This window comes from Xenopus laevis, chromosome 3S, assembly GCF_017654675.1.
Source record: "Xenopus laevis strain J_2021 chromosome 3S, Xenopus_laevis_v10.1, whole genome shotgun sequence".
Taxonomy (NCBI): domain Eukaryota; kingdom Metazoa; phylum Chordata; class Amphibia; order Anura; family Pipidae; genus Xenopus; species Xenopus laevis.
Window position 1 is genome coordinate 15,977,947 of NC_054376.1, and position 19,485 is coordinate 15,997,431.

Here is a 19,485-nt window from a genome sequence, read left to right on the forward strand (position 1 = left end):
CTCCCTACGCTCCCGCTGTCTCCTTAGCGTTGCTCGTGGCTCAGGTAATATCTCTGAGAAAATTACCTTGGAAGTCCTCGCCCTCAGCTTTGAACCTAGTTTTTTAAAATCATTTTTGAGGACTTCACCACCTCCTCTAACTTTGTCATTGGTACCTATGTGTACCAAGACCGCTGGGTCTTCCCCAGCCCCTCCCAATAATCTGTCAACTCGTTCCACCACATGCCGAACCCTAGCACCAGGCAAGCAGCAGACTGTTCGGCATGTAGGGGCCTTGCGACAGATAACCCTATCCACCTTTCTAATAATTGAATCCCCTATAACTAGAACCTGCCTTTCCTTCCTTGCACTCCCCCCACCACCCGTATTAGAGCCACTGCCTCCCGGGGTGCTCCGATAGTCAGCCTGCTCCATACACGCCAGTTCGGAGTTTTCCTCCCCAGCATCTTTGCTGTTTTGGACAAACTGTGGACCAGCCCCCCTACTCTTCTGTCCCCTACTTCCCCTCTTGACTGTCACAAACCTTCCTCCCTCATTAGCCTCCACTGCCCCTTCTCCTCCCCCCACTCCACTAGCCCCTGCCAGTGGTTGCTCTGCGAGCCTCCTTTCCTCCCCCTCGTTTGCCGATGCTCTCAGTACTGCAAGTTCACCCCTTAGATTCTGCAGCTCAGATTCCAAGATGAAAACCCACCGACATCTCTCACATGTAAATACTGCATGGAACTGCTGCTCCAACACCACATACATGTGACAAGACACACACTGAGTAATACCAGCAAACCCACTCATATTTACACTGGGTACTTACAGTCTCCCAAATGTAATTCCTCACCAACACCTTTTCAGTTTTAAACGCCTTAAGGTTTTTAACGCTGCTTAACACTTAATTCACATGCAACACTCGCTAAGCAGCTCCCACACTCGCTTTGCCTTCACAAGTGTAAGGTTTCAACCAGAGCACTCAAAGCCTGTTCAGAATTTACCTGATTAACCCCTCCCCCTTAATTAGAAGAAAGAGGGAAAGGAGAAAAAAAAAATGCTATTTGCTACCAGCAGTAAATAAAAACCCTTATTAACTTTTTTTTTTTTATGTTCCCCTTAGACCTCTAAAGCTAAAACACAAAAAGAAAGTAAATGCACTTAATGTATCAACTAGTTTACCCCAAAGAGAGAAAAGAAAAAGCTGTTTGTCTCAGTCAGATATCTCACATATCACACAGCAGTCAGTTATTTGCACTTACTCCTTCCTTGCACCCAGCACTCCCAGCATGCACAGCAAACACCAACGCCTTAAGGTTTTTAACGCTGCTTAACACTTAATTCACATGCAACACTCGCTAAGCAGCTCCCACACTCGCTTTGCCTTCACAAGTGTAAGGTTTCAACCAGAGCACTCAAAGCCTGTTCAGAATTTACCTGATTAACCCCGCCCCCTTAATTAGAAGAAAGAGGGAAAGGAGAAAAAAAAAATGCTATTTGCTACCAGCAGTAAATAAAAACCCTTATTAACTTTTTTTTTTTTTTATGTTCCCCTTAGACCTCTAAAGCTAAAACACAAAAAGAAAGTAAATGCACTTAATGTATCAACTAGTTTACCCCAAAGAGAGAAAAGAAAAAGCTGTTTGTCTCAGTCAGATATCTCACATATCACACAGCAGTCAGTTATTTGCACTTACTCCCTCCTTGCACCCAGCACTCCCAGCATGCACAGCAAACACCAACGCCTTAAGGTTTTTAACGCTGCTTAACACTTAATTCACATGCAACACTTCGATCACATGCAACACTTTCTTTTAAAGTTCTGCCTGTTTGGCCCACATATTGTTTCCCACAGAATAGGCAAGAGATAAGGTATATTACATTGCGTGTATTGCAGTTAATATATTGCCTAATTCTGTGCGTCTCTTTTGTGGTGTGTGATAGGAAAGTATTCCCCACTACTACATAACGGCAGGTAATGCACTGTGTAGTGCCACATTTGTAAGAGCCTTTATAAGTGAGCCATGTTGTTTTTTTTTCTTCAGTATGAATCATGCTTAGGGACAAAATGTTTTTTAGTGTTCTAGACTTCCTAGGGACAAATTGGCAACATCTTCCAAGATTAAATCTAATGTAGGATCAGTTTTTAGTATAGTTAAATTCTTTTTTATAATATTTACTATCTCAAAGTATTGTAGACTATAGATTAAGATACAAGAGACAGTATTAGATTTTTTCTCTTGAGTAGAAGTGGTGTTTTTCTGTTGATTTCTATATCTCTTGAACAGAGTATTTCTTTGAGTATACAATGCTCTAGAGAAAGCCCTTTTAACCCTTTAAGTGCCAGCAGAATTTCACATTTTGGTTACGCGAAATGCCAGCCGTTTTTAAGCATTTTGTGCTCTCTCACTTTAGGGGCATTTTCTGAGGGGAAACCTATAGTTTACCTAGGAAAACTATACATTGTTTTTTTCGGTAGAAACTGAGCTTTCTAAATCTGCCTGAGTTTTCATGTATTTCCACCTGTGCAAAAAAATTTATAGTGCTAAATACCAAAAAAAAAAAGAAAAATTACCATTTTTCATCGTATATCAATTTATACCAGAAAAATATTTCATTTTACAGATGAAAATCCAACTGATTTGGAAAGCCTTATGTCTCTCGAACGTGCCAATACCAGATATGTATAGTTTTAGGGAGATTTAGGACTTCTGTACAGCAAAAACTCCCGGCAGTATATTACTGAATTTTGAAAGCACTAAGGCAGAAAACGGCATGCTTTAGATTCCAAGGCAAAAAATCCTGAAACCATAGGTTTACCCCAGAAAACCATACATTTTTGAAAAGTACACATTCTGCCAATTACAAAATGGGTAACTATGTCTCTCTACTCCCAACTACCAAACAGAAAAGCTTGTCTGAACATAGCGGTTTTTCAAAATAAAATTCAAAATTTTGAAAAATCATTTCAAAGGTTTTATTTTGCTGCTCCGCATATCCCAAACTATATTACGTACCAAGAAAAGCACCTGAAATATGATTGCCAGGGGTCCACTGAACAGTTTGATACTCATTATGCATAGGTTTACCAAAGTATCTGGCATTTAGAGACACCAATATGAAGTTAGCACATCCAAATTGTTCAGGACTTTACTTCAGCTACTGAGAAATCAACACATTGACTGCATTTTATGTGGGGTAAAAACACAGAAATATATGTTTACCCCCCAAACCCATATATTTTTGGAAAGTACACATTCTACAGAATCTAAAATGGGTACCCATGCCTTTCTGCTCCAAACTACTGAGTCGCAAGGCTTTCCCAAAATTGTCGGTTTTGGTGAAATATCTGAAAATTGCCTCAAACCTTCAACTTCCCAGCACCATATCACCCATGTATCATTACGTACTAAGAAAAAGCACCCTAAATATGATTGCCAGGGTTCCTCCAAACATTTTGGTGGCCATTGTTCATAGGTTTACCAAAGTATCTGGCATTTAGAGGCCTCAAAATGAAGTTAGCGCATACAAATAGTCCTGTGGGTAACTTCATCTAATGAAAAATCAACACATTGACTGCATTTTTGTGGGGTAAAAACACAGAAATATATGTTTACCCCCCAAAACCCATATATTTTTGGAAAGTACACATTCTACAGAATCTAAAATGGGTACCCATGCCTTTCTGCTCCAAACTACTGAGTCGCAAGGCTTTCCCACAATTGTCGGTTTTGGTGAAATATCTGAAAATTGCCTCAAAGCTTCAACTTCTCAGCACCATATCACCCATGTATCGTTATGCACCAAGAAAAAGCACCCTAAATATGATTGCCAGGGTTCCTCTGAACAGTTTGGTGGCCATTGTTCATAGGTTTACCAAAGTATCTGGCATTTAGAGGCCCCAAAATGAAGTTAGCACATACAAACAATCCAGTGGGTAACTTCAGCTAATGAAAAATCAACACATTGACTGCATTTTTGTGGGGTAAAAACAGAGAAATATATGTTTACCCCCCAATACCCATATATTTTTGGAAAGTACACATTCTACCGGATCTAAAATGGGTACCCATGCCTTTCTGCTCCAAACTACTGAGTCGCACGGCTTTCCCACAATTGTCGGTTTTGGTGAAATATCTGAAAATTGCCTCAAAGCTTCAACTTCTCAGCACCATATCACCCATGTATCGTTACGCACCAAAAAAAGCACCCTAAATATGATTGCCAGGGTTCCTCCGAACAGTTTGGTGGCCATTGTTCATAGGTGTACCAAAGTATCTGGCAGTTAGAGGCCCCAAAATGAAGTTAGCGCATACAAATAGTCCTGTGGGTAACTTCAGCTAATGAAAGATCAACACATTGACTGCATTTTTGTGGGGTAATAACACAGAAATATATGTTTACCCCCCAAACCCATACATTTTTGGAAAGTACACATTCTACAGAATCTAAAATGGGTACCCATGCCTTATTGCTCCAAACTACTGAGTCGCAAGGCTTTCCCAAAATTGATGGTTTTTGTGAAATATCTGAAAATTGCCTCAATGCTTCAACTTTCCAGCATCATATCGCCCATGTATCATTACGTATCACAAAAAAGCACCCAAATTGTGATTGCCAGGGGTCCTCCAAACAGTTTGGTGCCCACTGTGCATAGGTTTACCAAAGTATATGGCATTTAGAGGCCCCAAAATGAAGTTAGCGCATACAAATTGTCCTGTGGGTAACTTCAGCTAATGAAAAATCAACACATTGACTGCATTTTTGTGGGGTAAAAACACAGAAATATATGTTTACCCCCCAAACCCATATATTTTTGGAAAGTACACATTCTACAGAATCTAAAATGGGTACCCATGCCTTTCTGCCCCAAACTACTGAGTCGCAAGGCTTTGCTTTTGCTTTTGGCGGTTTTGGTAAAATATTCTGAAAATTGCTTCAACTTTCCAGCATTGTATTGTCCATGTATCATTACCAGCATAAAGCATCCTAAATATAAACACAGGGGTCTACTAAACAGTTTGATGCCCAATGTGCATAGATATACCAAACTATGTGGCGCACAGAGACCCACAAATGGATATATAGTAGATAAAATTTACATAGGCAAAATAAAATAACACAGAACAGTGTGAAATGCAAATAAATCACCAAAAACTAATAAAACCACAAAAATCAATGCTTTTTTTTTCTCACACTAGTGTAATCGGCCACCAGAATTACCGTTTGAATATTTTAGCTGGGCCAAATCGATTATATGGACAGAAACAAGTGAACAACACAAATGCAGAGCTGAAAATGCAATAAAATGGCTAAAAATTCAATAAAATGGCTAAAAATGCACCAAAATACCCAAAATTGCAATATAACCACCAAAATAACATACAAAAGCTATTGCACAGTACGGTTAGCGAATACGCTATTCGGAACGGCAATAAAACATTTTTTTTAGCCCAAAAAGAGACGATGCGATAAGAAAAAAAAAAAAAAAAAGTCACAAAGCCATATATGTACATATGCGTGTGCACAACGGGTAAATTGCATGTTATTTGCGCGTGTGCGCGTGTGCAAGTGTACATGGGTGCTGTGAGTGTGTGTGACCCCCCAATCCCCAAAAATCTATGTGTGAGTGTGTGTAAGTGTAAATGTAAGTGTATATAACTGTAATAAGTGTGTGTTGGTGTGTTTGTGTGTTTTTGTGTGTGTAAATGTTACACTTACCTGGGGTAGATGCTTCAGATCGTTGATAAAGGGTCCCACGCAGCAGATCTCCAGCTCCAACGGTCAGCAGCCATGGGGGGGCGGAGCTGGGCGGAAGTGAAGTGCAGGCAGCAGCAGGACGCATAGGAAACACGTCCCTGCTGCTGCTTTGGGGCCCCTGGGCGATCGCGCCCCAGGGACCACACAATCCCCTGCTCTGCTCGTTGTCTAGGGGCAGGGGATCGTGAAGGAACGGAGCGAGCGGCTCTAACAGCCGCTCCTCCGCTCGCAGACCCGGAAGTGCTGCAGAACGTAGAATCTACGATCTGTGGCACTTTGGTCCTTTGATCCACAGAACGTAGATTCTACGTTCTGTGGCACTTAAAGGGTTAAAATTGGACATGTGATATCCCCTGATTACAAGCCTATCGCCTTAATCTTCAAAAATTGCCCTGTAGGTATGTTACGAATGATGTGTGGTGGATGAGAGGAAGATCCCTTTAGTATGGTATTGCCAGTGCATTTTTAGCGATATAGTGATGTTGTCACCATCTGTCAAGTACTGGTGAGTGATATATCCAAAAAAAAAATTGAATTTGGGTGCACTTCACATGTAAATTTGAGATTTAAAGTATTCCCATTAATGTAATTAGAAAATTGAGCAAATTGTTCACTGCTGCCTGACCAAATCAATATTAGGTCATCTATATAGCGACCATAAAACTTATATTGTATATTGTTGATGTATTGTTGGAATGGGTTGGAATCGTGATATATCTTGGTTTCTTCCCACCATCCCATGTATAAATTGGCAAATGAAGGGGCAAACTTTGCCCCCATTGCAGTGCCACACTTTTGTAGAAAAAACTTTTCTTCAAAAAGAAAGAAATTATGAGTGATTAAATATTCAATGGCTTCCAAAACGAAACACTTCAATAATTGAGAATACGTACTATGTGCATTTAAATGATGTGTTATGGCTTGTAAGCCTTTAGTGTGGGGTATGCAGAAAAATAAAGATGCCACATCTATAGTTATCCATTTATACGAAGTTTGCCATTTAAAACCTTCTAGTAAGGAGATTACCGTAGGTGTTGGCAGTAGTATATATAAGTCTGCTTTCCTCAAACAGGTGACACCCCAAGGCCCCAGTAACCAGGCACACAAGATGGCGGTGCAACAGGCACAACCTGACTTTATTAAAACAGCTACAACTGTAAGAGAGGATTGGTTAGAAATTGAACAATATTATGACAATTAGTATTCTGCTAACACTGCAGTGACTATAATACACTACAGTAACTTTAAATTACTTTACAGTGTTACGCAATATGTTGGCTCTAAATACATGTTAATAATAATAATAATAATAACTATGACAATTTAACAAAAACAGCCCCTGTAAAACCCTTCAAACCCCTTTGTGCACACCTAAGTTCCGAAACCGTTGTGTACCGATGGGTTGAAAGTACTGGATGGGTTGCAAATAGAACAACAGTCTAAATGAATGGCAAATTCCACTTTAGGTTGCTGCTGAACTGTGCAACTGGATGCAATTGTGCAACTGTGATGTAACCACACTGTTGGAAGTGTGCCTAGGCATAGAGGGGGGGCAGGGAATTACTTTCACTTTCCATTTAGCACTTCTTAGATATCACTGCTCTCCCCACATTCCCCCGCACTCTTTACCATTTAATTGTGTAACCAGTGCTGGTGGATGGACATCAGGTCCCCCAGTCTGGTGCACAAACAAGATTTTGAGATGATGCAAGGCTTGTCTTAATAACACAGTGTCCACAAAATGGCTCCTGCCTGCTTGCTATAATTATGAATTCCCAGACTGAAGGAAACAAGATTCAAATAATTTATATAGTGTAATTAAAGTTCATTTTGCTTGACTAATGTGATAAATTAGGATTTGGAATACTTTTTTTTAGGTGACGGGTCCCCTTTACACTGGTAGCACAAGGGTTAATAACATCCACACTATGGCTTTCTCCTTATTAAGATGGCTGACTGCTGTACTCCTGGATCACAGTGGGTGCCTGACAACAAAACTTCCTCCAGTAAACAGCAGCACACAGCTTAAAGCAGGCTGCACACTGCAGTGTTTTCCCCTTGCAGGTTAATAGCAGTCTCTCTCCCTGGCTGGTCACTCAGCAGGCTGGAACACAAACCCCCAGTCTCTAGATCTTCCAGTCATGCTGGCTGGTCTCTCCTCCTCCTGTTCCAGGCCCCTTCCTCTTCCTGTTCCTGGCTGTGGGGGCAGGGCACAGACTGTCTCCTTTATCATTGGCTGGAGAAAACCCCTTCCTTCCTGCAGTCTGAAGCATTAACTAGTTCATTCTTGACAAACTAGTAGGCTGGGCAGCTAAATTATGAAAGCAACTAATACTCTTAATAGAAACCAGCAATAAAGTTTCAGCTTGTCAATAGCAGCAATGATCCAGGACTTCAAACTTTTCACAGGGGGTCACCATCTTGGAAAGTGTCTGTGACACTCACATGCTCATTGGGCCCTGAGGAGCTGTTGAGAAGCTAAGCTTAGGGCTCCTCACTAATTATCCAGCAGAAAATGAGCCTGAGTATTGAATTCTGATGCTAGTTGCATTGGTTCTTGTGCTGTCATGTAGTAATTATCTGTATTAATTATTAATCAGCCTTATATTGTGATATTTCTATTCTATGTACTTTATATTATGAGTGGGTCCCTAAGCTCAGTAAGTGACAGCAGCACAGAGCATGTGCAGTGAATCAGCAGAAAAGAAGATGGGGAGCTACTGGGGCATCTTTGGAGACGCAGATCCAGGGCCGGATGTACATAGCAGGCACCCCTAGGCCCAGTCATTCATCGCTCCATCCCCTTCCTTTAGATCAAAATTTGAATCAAATTTTCATCCTAGAGACCAGAGCAATGGGCGAAAAAAACAATCGTATCTCCTGCACCTTCCCAGTGTTTCTGAAACAATGTGGGTGTGGTTGGGCAGCATGCTGCCCCCTAAAATTCTGCCACCCTAGGCTCGGGCTTGGTGGCCTCTCCACAAATCCAGGCCTGCACAGATCTTTACTGCTAAAGGGCGGTGATTGCCTTGGGCTGGTACAGAAGCCCAAAACATAATGTACAACATTTCTAGCTACTTATTTAGTTAGGCTTTAGTTCTCCTTTAATGTGACAAATTTTATTCACATTTGAGTGATATCCATGTAGTGAGCAGCAACCATTTGTTTTTTTTGGTGTGCTACCACCATTTATGGGGTTCCCTACTGGCTTTACATACAGGGGTGCTCCACCAATGAGGCGAGTTGAGGCACTCGCCTCAGGCAGAAGCGCCCCCCTAGTTGCCAGGGGCGGCAAAAATGGTGCTCCTGGTAACTAAGAGCCGGATTTCCACTTTTTAACCTGGAAATTCAGCTCTTCTAGTGCAGAGAGCACAATTGCACCCTCCTTATACAGAAGGAACAGAAGGAATAGAAAAGTATTCATAGCTCCTCTATATATATCTGTGTGTGTGTGAGAAACTGGATGGATCAAGACTCCTTAGGGTTGAAGCCTGTTCGATTTTGACCCAAACAGTTCAGTTTTTCTAGTCTGTTGGGGTCTCAACTTTCTGTACTGTTTTCAGCCTTGTAAAACAAAAAATGATCTGGCCAATAAATGAAAAAATATTATATAGGAAGATACTCACTTCAACATGGCAGTTCATTTCTTATTATTAAAAAAATGTTTTTCTAAATTAGCATTGCTGTATTTCAGAGCTTTCTGGATAACTGATTTCTGTATAATAGATACCATACCCATAATTCAAGGCAGAATTGAGATAGGGTTGTCATCCATGTGGTTTTTTAACTAGACTGGAAAAACAGTTGTCCATTCAAAACTTACTGTACAGTTAAAAGCATTGAGAAAACTAGACAGAAATCTAAGTAGTGCAATAACCCCTCCCCAGCATCATAACTGTAACAACATCATTGTGCCCCCCTCTGATGTCATCATGCCCACCCCAATATCACTGCACCACCCCCAATGCTATCTGCCCCCGGGTTTAGCCGCCGGCAAAGGTGGCATCTCTAAATCTCTTCATGATCGATAAGTGTGTTTATTTTCTTATTTTCATACAGTAGCTATCCCAACTTTTTAAGGGATCAAAACATTTCAACAGATACTGTAACTGCAATTACTGGGAAGATGCATGCTTATTTGTCTGGTAGACAGCCTAATACTTTCCAGCTTATCCAGGCATCTAAGAGCTTTTTCTTTCCTGCCAACTGGTAAAAGTCACTATCATCGTGAGTTGTCTGTCTGATACAATGTGCCAGCAAACTCCCAATATTCACCTTTCATCAACTCACGTGTGACATAAGAAGCACTGTTCTTGTTAATCCTAATGGATAGTGATTTGAGAATGGTCATGATATTTTGTCTCTGTGCTCTTTGACATACGAGGGTTATATAATAAGCAGTTCAAAGTTCCAGTTCTAGTAGCCCTTAGCAACCAGTCAGATATTTGGTTTAAACTAGCAAACCATAGCATTGACTATAAAAAGATATTTTTAAAAATGAGGGATGGTCTATTGTGGTCTATTCCAAGTGCAAGCATGTCCTATTAGTGCCTCAGAGGCTACTATACTGCCGTGTGCCAACATAGCAGTATGGCTTTGCATCCATAATGTGTTATATAGAAACCACAGTCACTAATCCTTCCAGCTGGTACTTGGTTACACAAGTGGAAATGTAACCTGTATGTGCTTCCGCCTGAAAATAGAGCTACAAGGGCCGTGCTTTTGTTCCAGTGAATTTCTGAGACTGTTTGGGTGGGAAAATCTGGATGGCGCATTTATGTACTGCTGCTGTGCAAGCTGTTCGCTCTTCTGTGTAGGTCCAGCATTTGGCATTTCACAGTAAGTGGACAGTTGTCTCCCAGCAGCTATAATTGAAGGTTTTTATTTGGTTCAATTTGCAATTAAAATGCAGAGCATCTTTCCATGGTTGTTTATGACTGAGCCTTAGCCACTTAAAAAGACACATGCAGAGTAGTCTGCTAAAATTGTATTTTCATGCACAGTTTTCTTTTTATGAAATTAATTGACTCCATAAGTAACTACATTGGATAAAAATATTAATAGGTAAGGTTTTTAAAACATTGTTCTGTTCCTTGTATAATGTGTACATCTCCCTTTTGGGGAAATGACATTTAAGACAGGGAATGTTATGACACATTTTTGATTAGGTCAAAATTATATTGGGGTTTTCAACATTCGGTTTAAAGAGGAAAGATAAGTAAACTGAAGTGTTTTCACAAAACCTGACCAATAAAGGGCAGTAGGAATCATTTATGCAATGCAGTGTGCAAAGTGCAATTATGGACACAAGTCGCCATTTTTTTATCCACAATACAGTGTTTTTTCCCATAATTCTGTTATAATTATGGCCGGTAGGGGAAGATGCACCTGAAGCAATTGTGTTGATTAAATCAGACTACTATGGGAACCCTGCAACTACCACCATCTTTGTGTTAGCATCAATAGGTGCACTGCATGTGATTCTCAAGAGATAATGGCAAAATTTCACTTTAGTGAACGGTGGTGAGCTCTAATTTAATTTTTCATTAAAGTGGTCTCTTTGTATTCAATGAACAAATAAGAGAAAAAAAATAGTCCATCAGCCAATAATAAAATTTACTAGTCATTCACATCTTTGAAACATCTGGCTGTAATTGCCGGTGTTGCACCCACTTACAGAGTAAAACAACAATAAAGATACATCCTAATTCCAAACCTTACCTCTAATTTGCATATGCAAATTGTGTTATGAAAATTCACAACTTAGATTCTAAGGATTCAGATTTGGTTCTGCCAAGCACTTGGATTCAGCAGAATCCTGAACCAAATCCTGGTTCAGTGCATTCCTAGTTCTCATATGCATTAATTGTTCCATTGAATTGGTCACGACAGAGAACACAGAGCATGACCCTCTACAAAAAAGAAAATGAATCATACCATAAAGGGGTAGCCAATTCTATGCTTAGCCTTCAGGAGAGTTGATTATGTAAGTGAGGTTAATGGATAATGTTCATGTTTGTTATATAGTTTTTGTTTGTGTTGTTACTTAGCTTATGTCCAGTTTGACTTCTACCAACTGTGCGCCCAGGATGGCGTTATGGCTTTTGAGGCAACAAAAAAGAATGAGTATTGAGTTTCTGTACACATTTATTTCTACTTGATATCCTTTTATTTAGGATGCTGGTCTTTTAATTGGTTTTAGGTTATACATTCATTATAAGGGCATAAGCCCTTATTGCAAAACTAGTTAGTTTAGGGCACACCTATCATTTACTGTATACTCCTTATAGCGATTAAAGAAGGAGCAGATTTCTACCTTATTTGAGCAAGAGTTTGGCATTATTAGTGCCCACTATTTACCTGTTTTTGCTTTGCCTGTCTTTGTTAAAGCACTAGGCCACTGTACAATGTCCACTTTTCTAATTACGTGTTAAATGAATACTAAGACTCTTCTGACCTACTCCAAGTATAACTACTAAGGCAATCCAGCCATCTAGACTGAATTTGTATGAGCATTCATGCAGTCTCTAATAATGCTTTTGTTTCCTCCCAGATCACCAGAAGCTGGAACGTGAGGCTCGCATCTGTCGTCTCCTGAAGCATCCAAATATAGGTCAGTGGTAACCTCTCTTGCATTCAATGATGTCCTTTGTTTCGAAGATCTGGGAATATAGTCCCAAGTCATCTACTGAAATGAAAAGGCATTATGATTTTTGTTTTAAGATATTAAATACTGTATCTATGAATTTTGCCCTCTGTTCTAGTAAATAATTCAGAACCATGAAACTTAAAGCATTTATCCTGTTCTGTTTGTTCCACGTTTAGAGCAACTGTGGAAGGACAAGGTAGTTAAAGGAAAACTATACCCCCAAAATGAATACTTAAGCAACAGATAGTTTATATCAAATTGAATGACATATTAAAGAATCTTACCAAACTGGAATATATATTTACATAAATATTGCCCTTTTACATCTCTTGCCTTGAACCACCATTTCGTGACTATATCTGTGCTGCCAGAAATACTACAACACTAACTGTAACAGGAAGAAGTGAGGAAGCAAAAGGCAGAACTCTGTCTGTTAATTGGCTCATGTGACCTTACATGTGGTTTGTATGTGTGCACAGTGAATCGTACGATCTCAGGGGGCGGCCCTTATTTTTTAAAATGGCAATTTTCTATTTATGATTACCCAATGGCACATAGTACTAAAAAAGTATATTATTATCATAATGGTACATGAAGCAGGGTTTTACACATAAGCTGTTTTACTCAGTATCTTTTAATAGAGACCTACATTGTTGGGGGTTATAGTTTTCCTGTAATAAAATTAATGAACTATTGGTTGGCTATTCTAATATTCAGCCAGGCAGGAATTATTGGAAGGGTGTGGATCATTCTCTCAGAACTCCTTCTCTTACTTCCCTAATCCCAGGAGTAATGCGGATAAAAGAAAATAATGATAGATGAATATTTTTTAAAGAAAATATGAATAAGAATAGGAGGAACACATTTTAAATACAAATTCTATTTATTGTAAATATTGGCAGTGAGTGTAGGTTGTGGCCTGAGGAAGAGGTGATTGTCTGTTTGCCAACACCTCAGAGCACACTTACCTTCTGATCTGTACTAAATGGGAGATGATTTCCATAGCATTCAGCGTTATCTGGTATCTCCTAATTTAAAGGTCCCATGGATAATATCTTGTGCATTAAGGCTACTTTGCATTTTCTTCAAATTCAAATAAGTGTATTGTTGTATCTGACAAAACAACATTAGCATCAGTAGGAGATTTCTAGTGCTGTAATGGGTTATTGGGCACTGTATGAAGCCCATCTGTAATCTAAATGAACAATTACAAATAACTTCCGTAATTTACAGATGGATGGTGCTCACATCCCATGGTATTATGGGTATTTTCTCTTCCCAATAATACAGGAAGAGAGATAAACGCTTATGGTTCAGAAGGAACAATATGAAGAACTGAACGCACTCAAAAAGCATCAATTGTGATTGCGACATCAATGTAGTTTATTTCATATGCGCATGTCTGCTATGTGGTGCCTTATGTATGATTTAATGTCCAGCATATAGTGTGTGGAAATTGCGTTGTGCATAAACAATGGACAGCTGGGGACGAGGAGGTTCATTAGCTTTGTTGCATGAGGGAAATTGAATCTCCCCATGTAACAAAGCAACCATAAATACCTTCCCCTCGGTGTGAATTCAAATCACTGCATGTAAAACAGTTCATGTGAATATGTATTCTTCCACATATTTGTATGCTTATGCTGGGCTACCACGCTCACAAAGGAAAAGTATTTTTTGGGGGGGTTCTTTGCCATCCACAGGAGAAGTAGTACCAACCAGGCAACATAGCACCCCCATGAGCCATTGTCCTTAGGGCACATTTTCAATTAAAATTTTCAAGGCTTATCAATAGAAAAAATAAACTGGCATCTAAAACCTATTTATGGAAAAATGCACCATATGTTTGCAGTCACTAGTATTACAGTTGTTGAGTATGAGTATGCACCATCAGAGAACATGTGAATTTGAAGCCAGATCTGGGTGGGCTTTAATTACTCATGGTTCTGTGACAATCTCCCACAGCAGAGGACCCAAAACATTAAGGCAGGAGTGTCCATAATTTACTAATGCGAGGTCTACTTTTAGTGCTGTTGTCCCATTATGATCTACATCCATACAAGCATTGTTAGCATTTTGTTCCATGGATAATATTACTTAAAGGGCATGTAAAGGCAAAAATATAAAATCACATTTTTACTTTCTTTAATGAAAAAGAAATCTATCTCCAATATACTTTAATTAAAAGATGTCTACAGTTTTTATCATAAACCTGACTGTATGCAGTGCAATTCCCCCTTCTTTTACTGCTGTTGATAGGAATTGTCAGATGGTCCCCAACTGCTGTGCAGGTAAACGATCATACTTTCAAATGGCAGGGGGAGCCCCCCCACCTTACTTCCCAGAACCCGAGCAGCATTGTTGGATTCCCTGTAGAGATTTGTATCCAGACATGCAGTGCAGTCTCTATATTATGATTATTAATCAGTCTTGCTGTATTGGCTTCTATGGCAGATATTATTTGACTTGTGCTGTTTTGATAATTTATGACGATCCCTAAGCATAACCTCCCAACTGAAGCCCAGACCACACTGAGCATGTGCGAGTCTTGATATTGCAGAAATTTCTAACAAAGTTACAAGATGACAGCCCCCTGCGCCAACTTTGAAAGCATAAATCATTTGTCTTATTAGGCTGCTGGTGCAGTAAGTTCATGTTTATATTTAGTATACATAATACAGCATTTCTAACATTATTCCATTTTAGACTTTAGTTGCCCTTTAAAGGACCAATAACAAAAAAAAATGTAAAAAAAAATTGTTTCTATTTAACGGAAAAAAAAACCACCAAGACAGTTTTAACTTTTAATTTGTAAAGTTTTATTAAGAAATAACTTACCGACTCTCTGCTTGCGCAGTTGTGCTCCTCTTCAGAAACAGTGACATGGCAACGATCCATCGTGTGGCGTTCGATTTCTCCTCCCTGGCTATATCTCCTGTAGAAGGCAGGGAAGACGAAGGGAGGAGAAATCGATAAAGACAAGCTGTTTGTTGACAGTGTCTTGAGATCTACTGATCACCAGCTAAAGGTCTACTGGTAGATCCCGATCTACCTTTTGGGCACCCTTGCATTAACTCCACTGTGCAGCTCTCATTTTTTTAAGCAGTTGAATTACTGGTGGTGCAAGTAGAGAGCAGGAAGTAAGCTGTTGGATGGACCTGGGGTTGGAGGACAAGTTTTATTCTCCATTAAGGATAGATAAGCTTAGATTTAATTGTAGGCCAGTTTGCAGAAACCCCATTATTATAACCTCTGTCATTTCCTTGCATGAGTTGTTTTTTGGTGCATTATTCTGTAAAGCACAACAGCTAGGACCAGAGTAATAAGAAGTAAGGCCATCACAACTCCCAGAATGCATTTTGACTGTCAGCAGGATATTAGAAGTTGTGGTGTCCTATGTCCAAATTATCACAAACCACTACTTTAGGTTGGATTAAGCTGGATGAGACATTTGCAAAAAATCTCATGAATCATTCTAATACTGTACAAAAAGGCTTACGAGCTATGGATTCTTATTTCTAATCCACAACAACTCCCTCTAACTAAAGGGTATAACGTCATCAATATTGAAATTCATTTTATATGACTCTTCTTCTCTCCCGACAGATCATGAGGATGCATAGGGAATGTTCAAGGATGAAATGTTTGTACACTGCTTTATAATTACAGTATTTTTGCATTCATAAAATACGGCTAGAAATTGTCACCCTAATTCTAATTATCCATACTTGCGGCTCCTTCTCCTACATGCCAAATATTGTCAAGCATGTCATGTGCGCATGATGTTTCCATGCAGACACACCAAGAAACTTGAGTGTCAGGGATTTATTAATCTTTCATATTATTTCTAAGCAGCCTGTCAGCCTCAATCTGTCTCTTTTCAGCTGCACACAAGGAACCTGTCCTCATGTGGGACCCGAGAACTGCTTCTTGTATTGTGGTTGCCAAGGCAACAGATTACTAGAGGGGTTTTACACATATTTGCACAAGCAATGCTGCTTACTAACGTGCATAAACCATGGATCAAGGGAGCAATCATTGAGAATAGGAGCATACCAGGCAGTTTTTTCTTTAAGGTTTCTGTACCATATGGCAGAATTATCACAAATTGTTGAATATGAATTAACGTTCTAATTTGCTGCATGTAATAGTGCTTCTTTTTTATCCAATATATAATTGAGAACAGGTACTTACTAATGGTTTTTATGTTTCATTTATATTCATACTTATGAAAAAGTAAATATACTATAAGGCCATTGATTACTGGTGGTGCAGAAAAATCCCTTGCCACACATTATGCAGCATTGTGCCCATAAAGATATCATTGCAAAAAGGTTTTTGCCCAGCTGGTTAGCAAGTGCCGTTTAATAAGAGTACCAACATTGCATAGTCAGTACATATTTACAATAAAGACCATTAGCAGAGCCTGAGATAGGTATCATACAGTCCATCCAGAACTTCTCTTTTTCTTCTGGGTGCACCTCTTAAAGGACAAGGAAAGTAAAACTAAAGAAGTAGGTTAGAAATGTTGTACATTATGTTTTGTACTTCTGTACCTGCCCATGGCAACCACAGCCCTTTAGCAGTAAAGATCTGTGTCTCCAAAGATACCCCAGTAGCTCCCCATCTTCTATTCTGCTGATTCACTGCACATGCTCTGTGCTGCTGTCACTTAGGGACTGAGCTTAGGGACCCACTCACAATATACAGTACACATAGATTAGAAATGTCACAATATAAGGCTGATTTGTAATTAATACAGATAATTACTACATTACAGCACAGAAACCAGTGCAATTAGCATCAGAATTTAACAATCAGCCCTGTAGCATCAGCTTATATTACAGACAAACCTCATTTTCTGCTGGAAAATTAGTGACAACCCCTAAGATGAGCTTCTCAACAGCTGCTCAGGGTCCACTGAGCATGTGAGTGTCACAGACACTTTCCAAGATGTTGACCCCCTGTGACAAGTTTGAAGTCCTGGATCATTGCTGTTATTAAGCAGCTGAAACTTTAGGCTGGTGCAATAAGTTCAGTATATAAAACATGGCATTTTCATCCCCATTCATTTATAGGGTTTAGTTCTCCTTTAAGTGGAACATAGGTTAGGCGAGGTAGGAAGCAATCTAGTCCCTGTAATCTGTTGGTGGTTTCCTGACTAGGCCAAAATGCCCATGGGAATCGAATCTCTTCTAATACTTCTCGGTGTAGCCAAGAGTTGCTAATATAGGTGACCCTATATTTGGGTCTCTCTCTCATAGAGAGACATGTGACAGGATCTAGCTGCCCCTTCCTAGTCCTGCACTTATGAGGGCTCCACTGGTGACTCTTTTCCCTTTGGAGAGTCCTTGGCAAAAGCCTCTGGCAAGAATCCACGAGAAACACATGGCTTCCTCTTAGCCCACTGCCACCTAATGGCCAAACTTGATATAGCTATGGGTCATGCTTTGACCCAGGAAGTGAAGAATTACTCCCTCCAATAACTATGGATCCCTTTACTGACCAATCCTTAGAAGAATGAATTTACATCTATCATTCCCCTACACATGCAAAATAATACCCATGGCACATCCACATGTTGCCCACATGAATCGCTACACGTGTCCATTGCCTGCAAAGTCTGAGGAATTCGGATCAGCAGATACAACGTTTGAATTATTTGCAATTGAATGTGTTGTATGCAATAGTGCTGAAATTCTGCTCCAACTAAGGCAACGTGGGTAGACAAACATTTGCACTCATTTTTGCACTTGCCCTTTACTTGCTGTTAGTAAATGCCAGTGCTTGGATATAACATACCTCCCAGCTGTCCCGTTTTTCACAGACAGTCCCGATTTTGATTGCTCAACCCACAATCCCCCATTTTTTACTGAAATGTCCCTACTTTCTCTTTGATTTCCTGCACTGAACAGCCAGAAAAACATTTCTAACTTAATTGGCTTGTGGTAGAGAGCCCAGAATAGACACTTAGATACTTTTAAAACAATTTAAGATAAGCAAAGAAGCAATTGTAACAATTTAAGATAAATAGGTCTCTTGGAGAAACTGTGATTTGCAGCTTAAAAGGCAATTCACATTCATTAGCAAAACTGTGATAACATATAAAAACTACAGAAATGTGTTCAAACTTTCATAACTTTGTAAAATGAACATGGTAATTAGGGGGTATGGCCACAAAAACAGGCCTTGTCAAAAAAAATTCACCATGATCCTCGCTGAAAATCTTTTTGTCCCTCTTTCTATTTCCAAAATGTTGGGAGGTATGGTATAAAAGTGTTTTACAAAAAATCTGGTTGCTAGGGTCCAAGTAACCCTTAGAATTAGGCATTTAATTACATACAAAAAATTAACTTAAAGGTGAACTACCCTTATAATGATTTTGTCATTATAAGTGTAATATTGAAGATGCTATTGAGATATATATATATATATATATATATATATATATATATATAGAGAGAGAGAGAGAGAGAGAGAGAGAGAGAGAGAGAGAGAGAGAGAGAGAGAGAGAGAGAGAGAGAGCAAGCAATGTGACAGTTCCCATTCATAAAAGTCAGTTCAAATTTGCAGACAAATAATGGTGGGCCATATCTCATTATATATTATTAAACATGATCTCTATGTTCTCTGTGGCACCTAATCTGTTCTCTGTGAGGTCCATATTAAAGTCCATAAGAAGTTATATATTTGCAATGTGTGGTTATTATATATAGGTTCCAAGTCATTTGCAGTTACGCATAGTTCCAAGGAAAGCTGTTTTATGACCTATCGTTTATAGAATAATTGGTAGGTAAGGATATCGCCTTATCAGTAGCCCAGGCATAAAAAATATATTCCAAGAAAGAGTTGAAAAGCTGGTAACCTTATTAGTAGGATCAGTGTGGCATTCACTTATAGGGCTCCCATAGACAAAGAAAACAGATATGGCAGCACAACACTGCTTTTTGGGTGGTAGAAATAAGAAATCAGTGCAAAGCTGAAATCACTTGGCCTACATACACTTAATGATATTCCATTTTTTTCTGTCCCAGAGGCATCCACATACAGTACATTTTCTTCCTCTCTCCTACAGACTTTCTCTTCTACTTTCTTGC

General features: G+C 39.4%; 1 protein-coding gene across 6 annotated transcripts in view; it reads left to right on the forward strand.

The window, feature by feature from the left end:
- LOC108712641 (calcium/calmodulin-dependent protein kinase type II subunit alpha) overlaps positions 1–19,485 on the forward strand; it is a 120,350-nt gene that overhangs the window by 39,476 nt on the left and 61,389 nt on the right. For all 6 annotated transcript variants that reach the window (XM_018254955.2, XM_041588033.1, XM_018254957.2 and 3 more), the window contains exon 3: positions 12,293–12,352. In XM_018254955.2, coding sequence (XP_018110444.1) covers positions 12,293–12,352 — 60 coding nt within the window. The remainder of the gene's footprint in view (positions 1–12,292; positions 12,353–19,485) is intronic.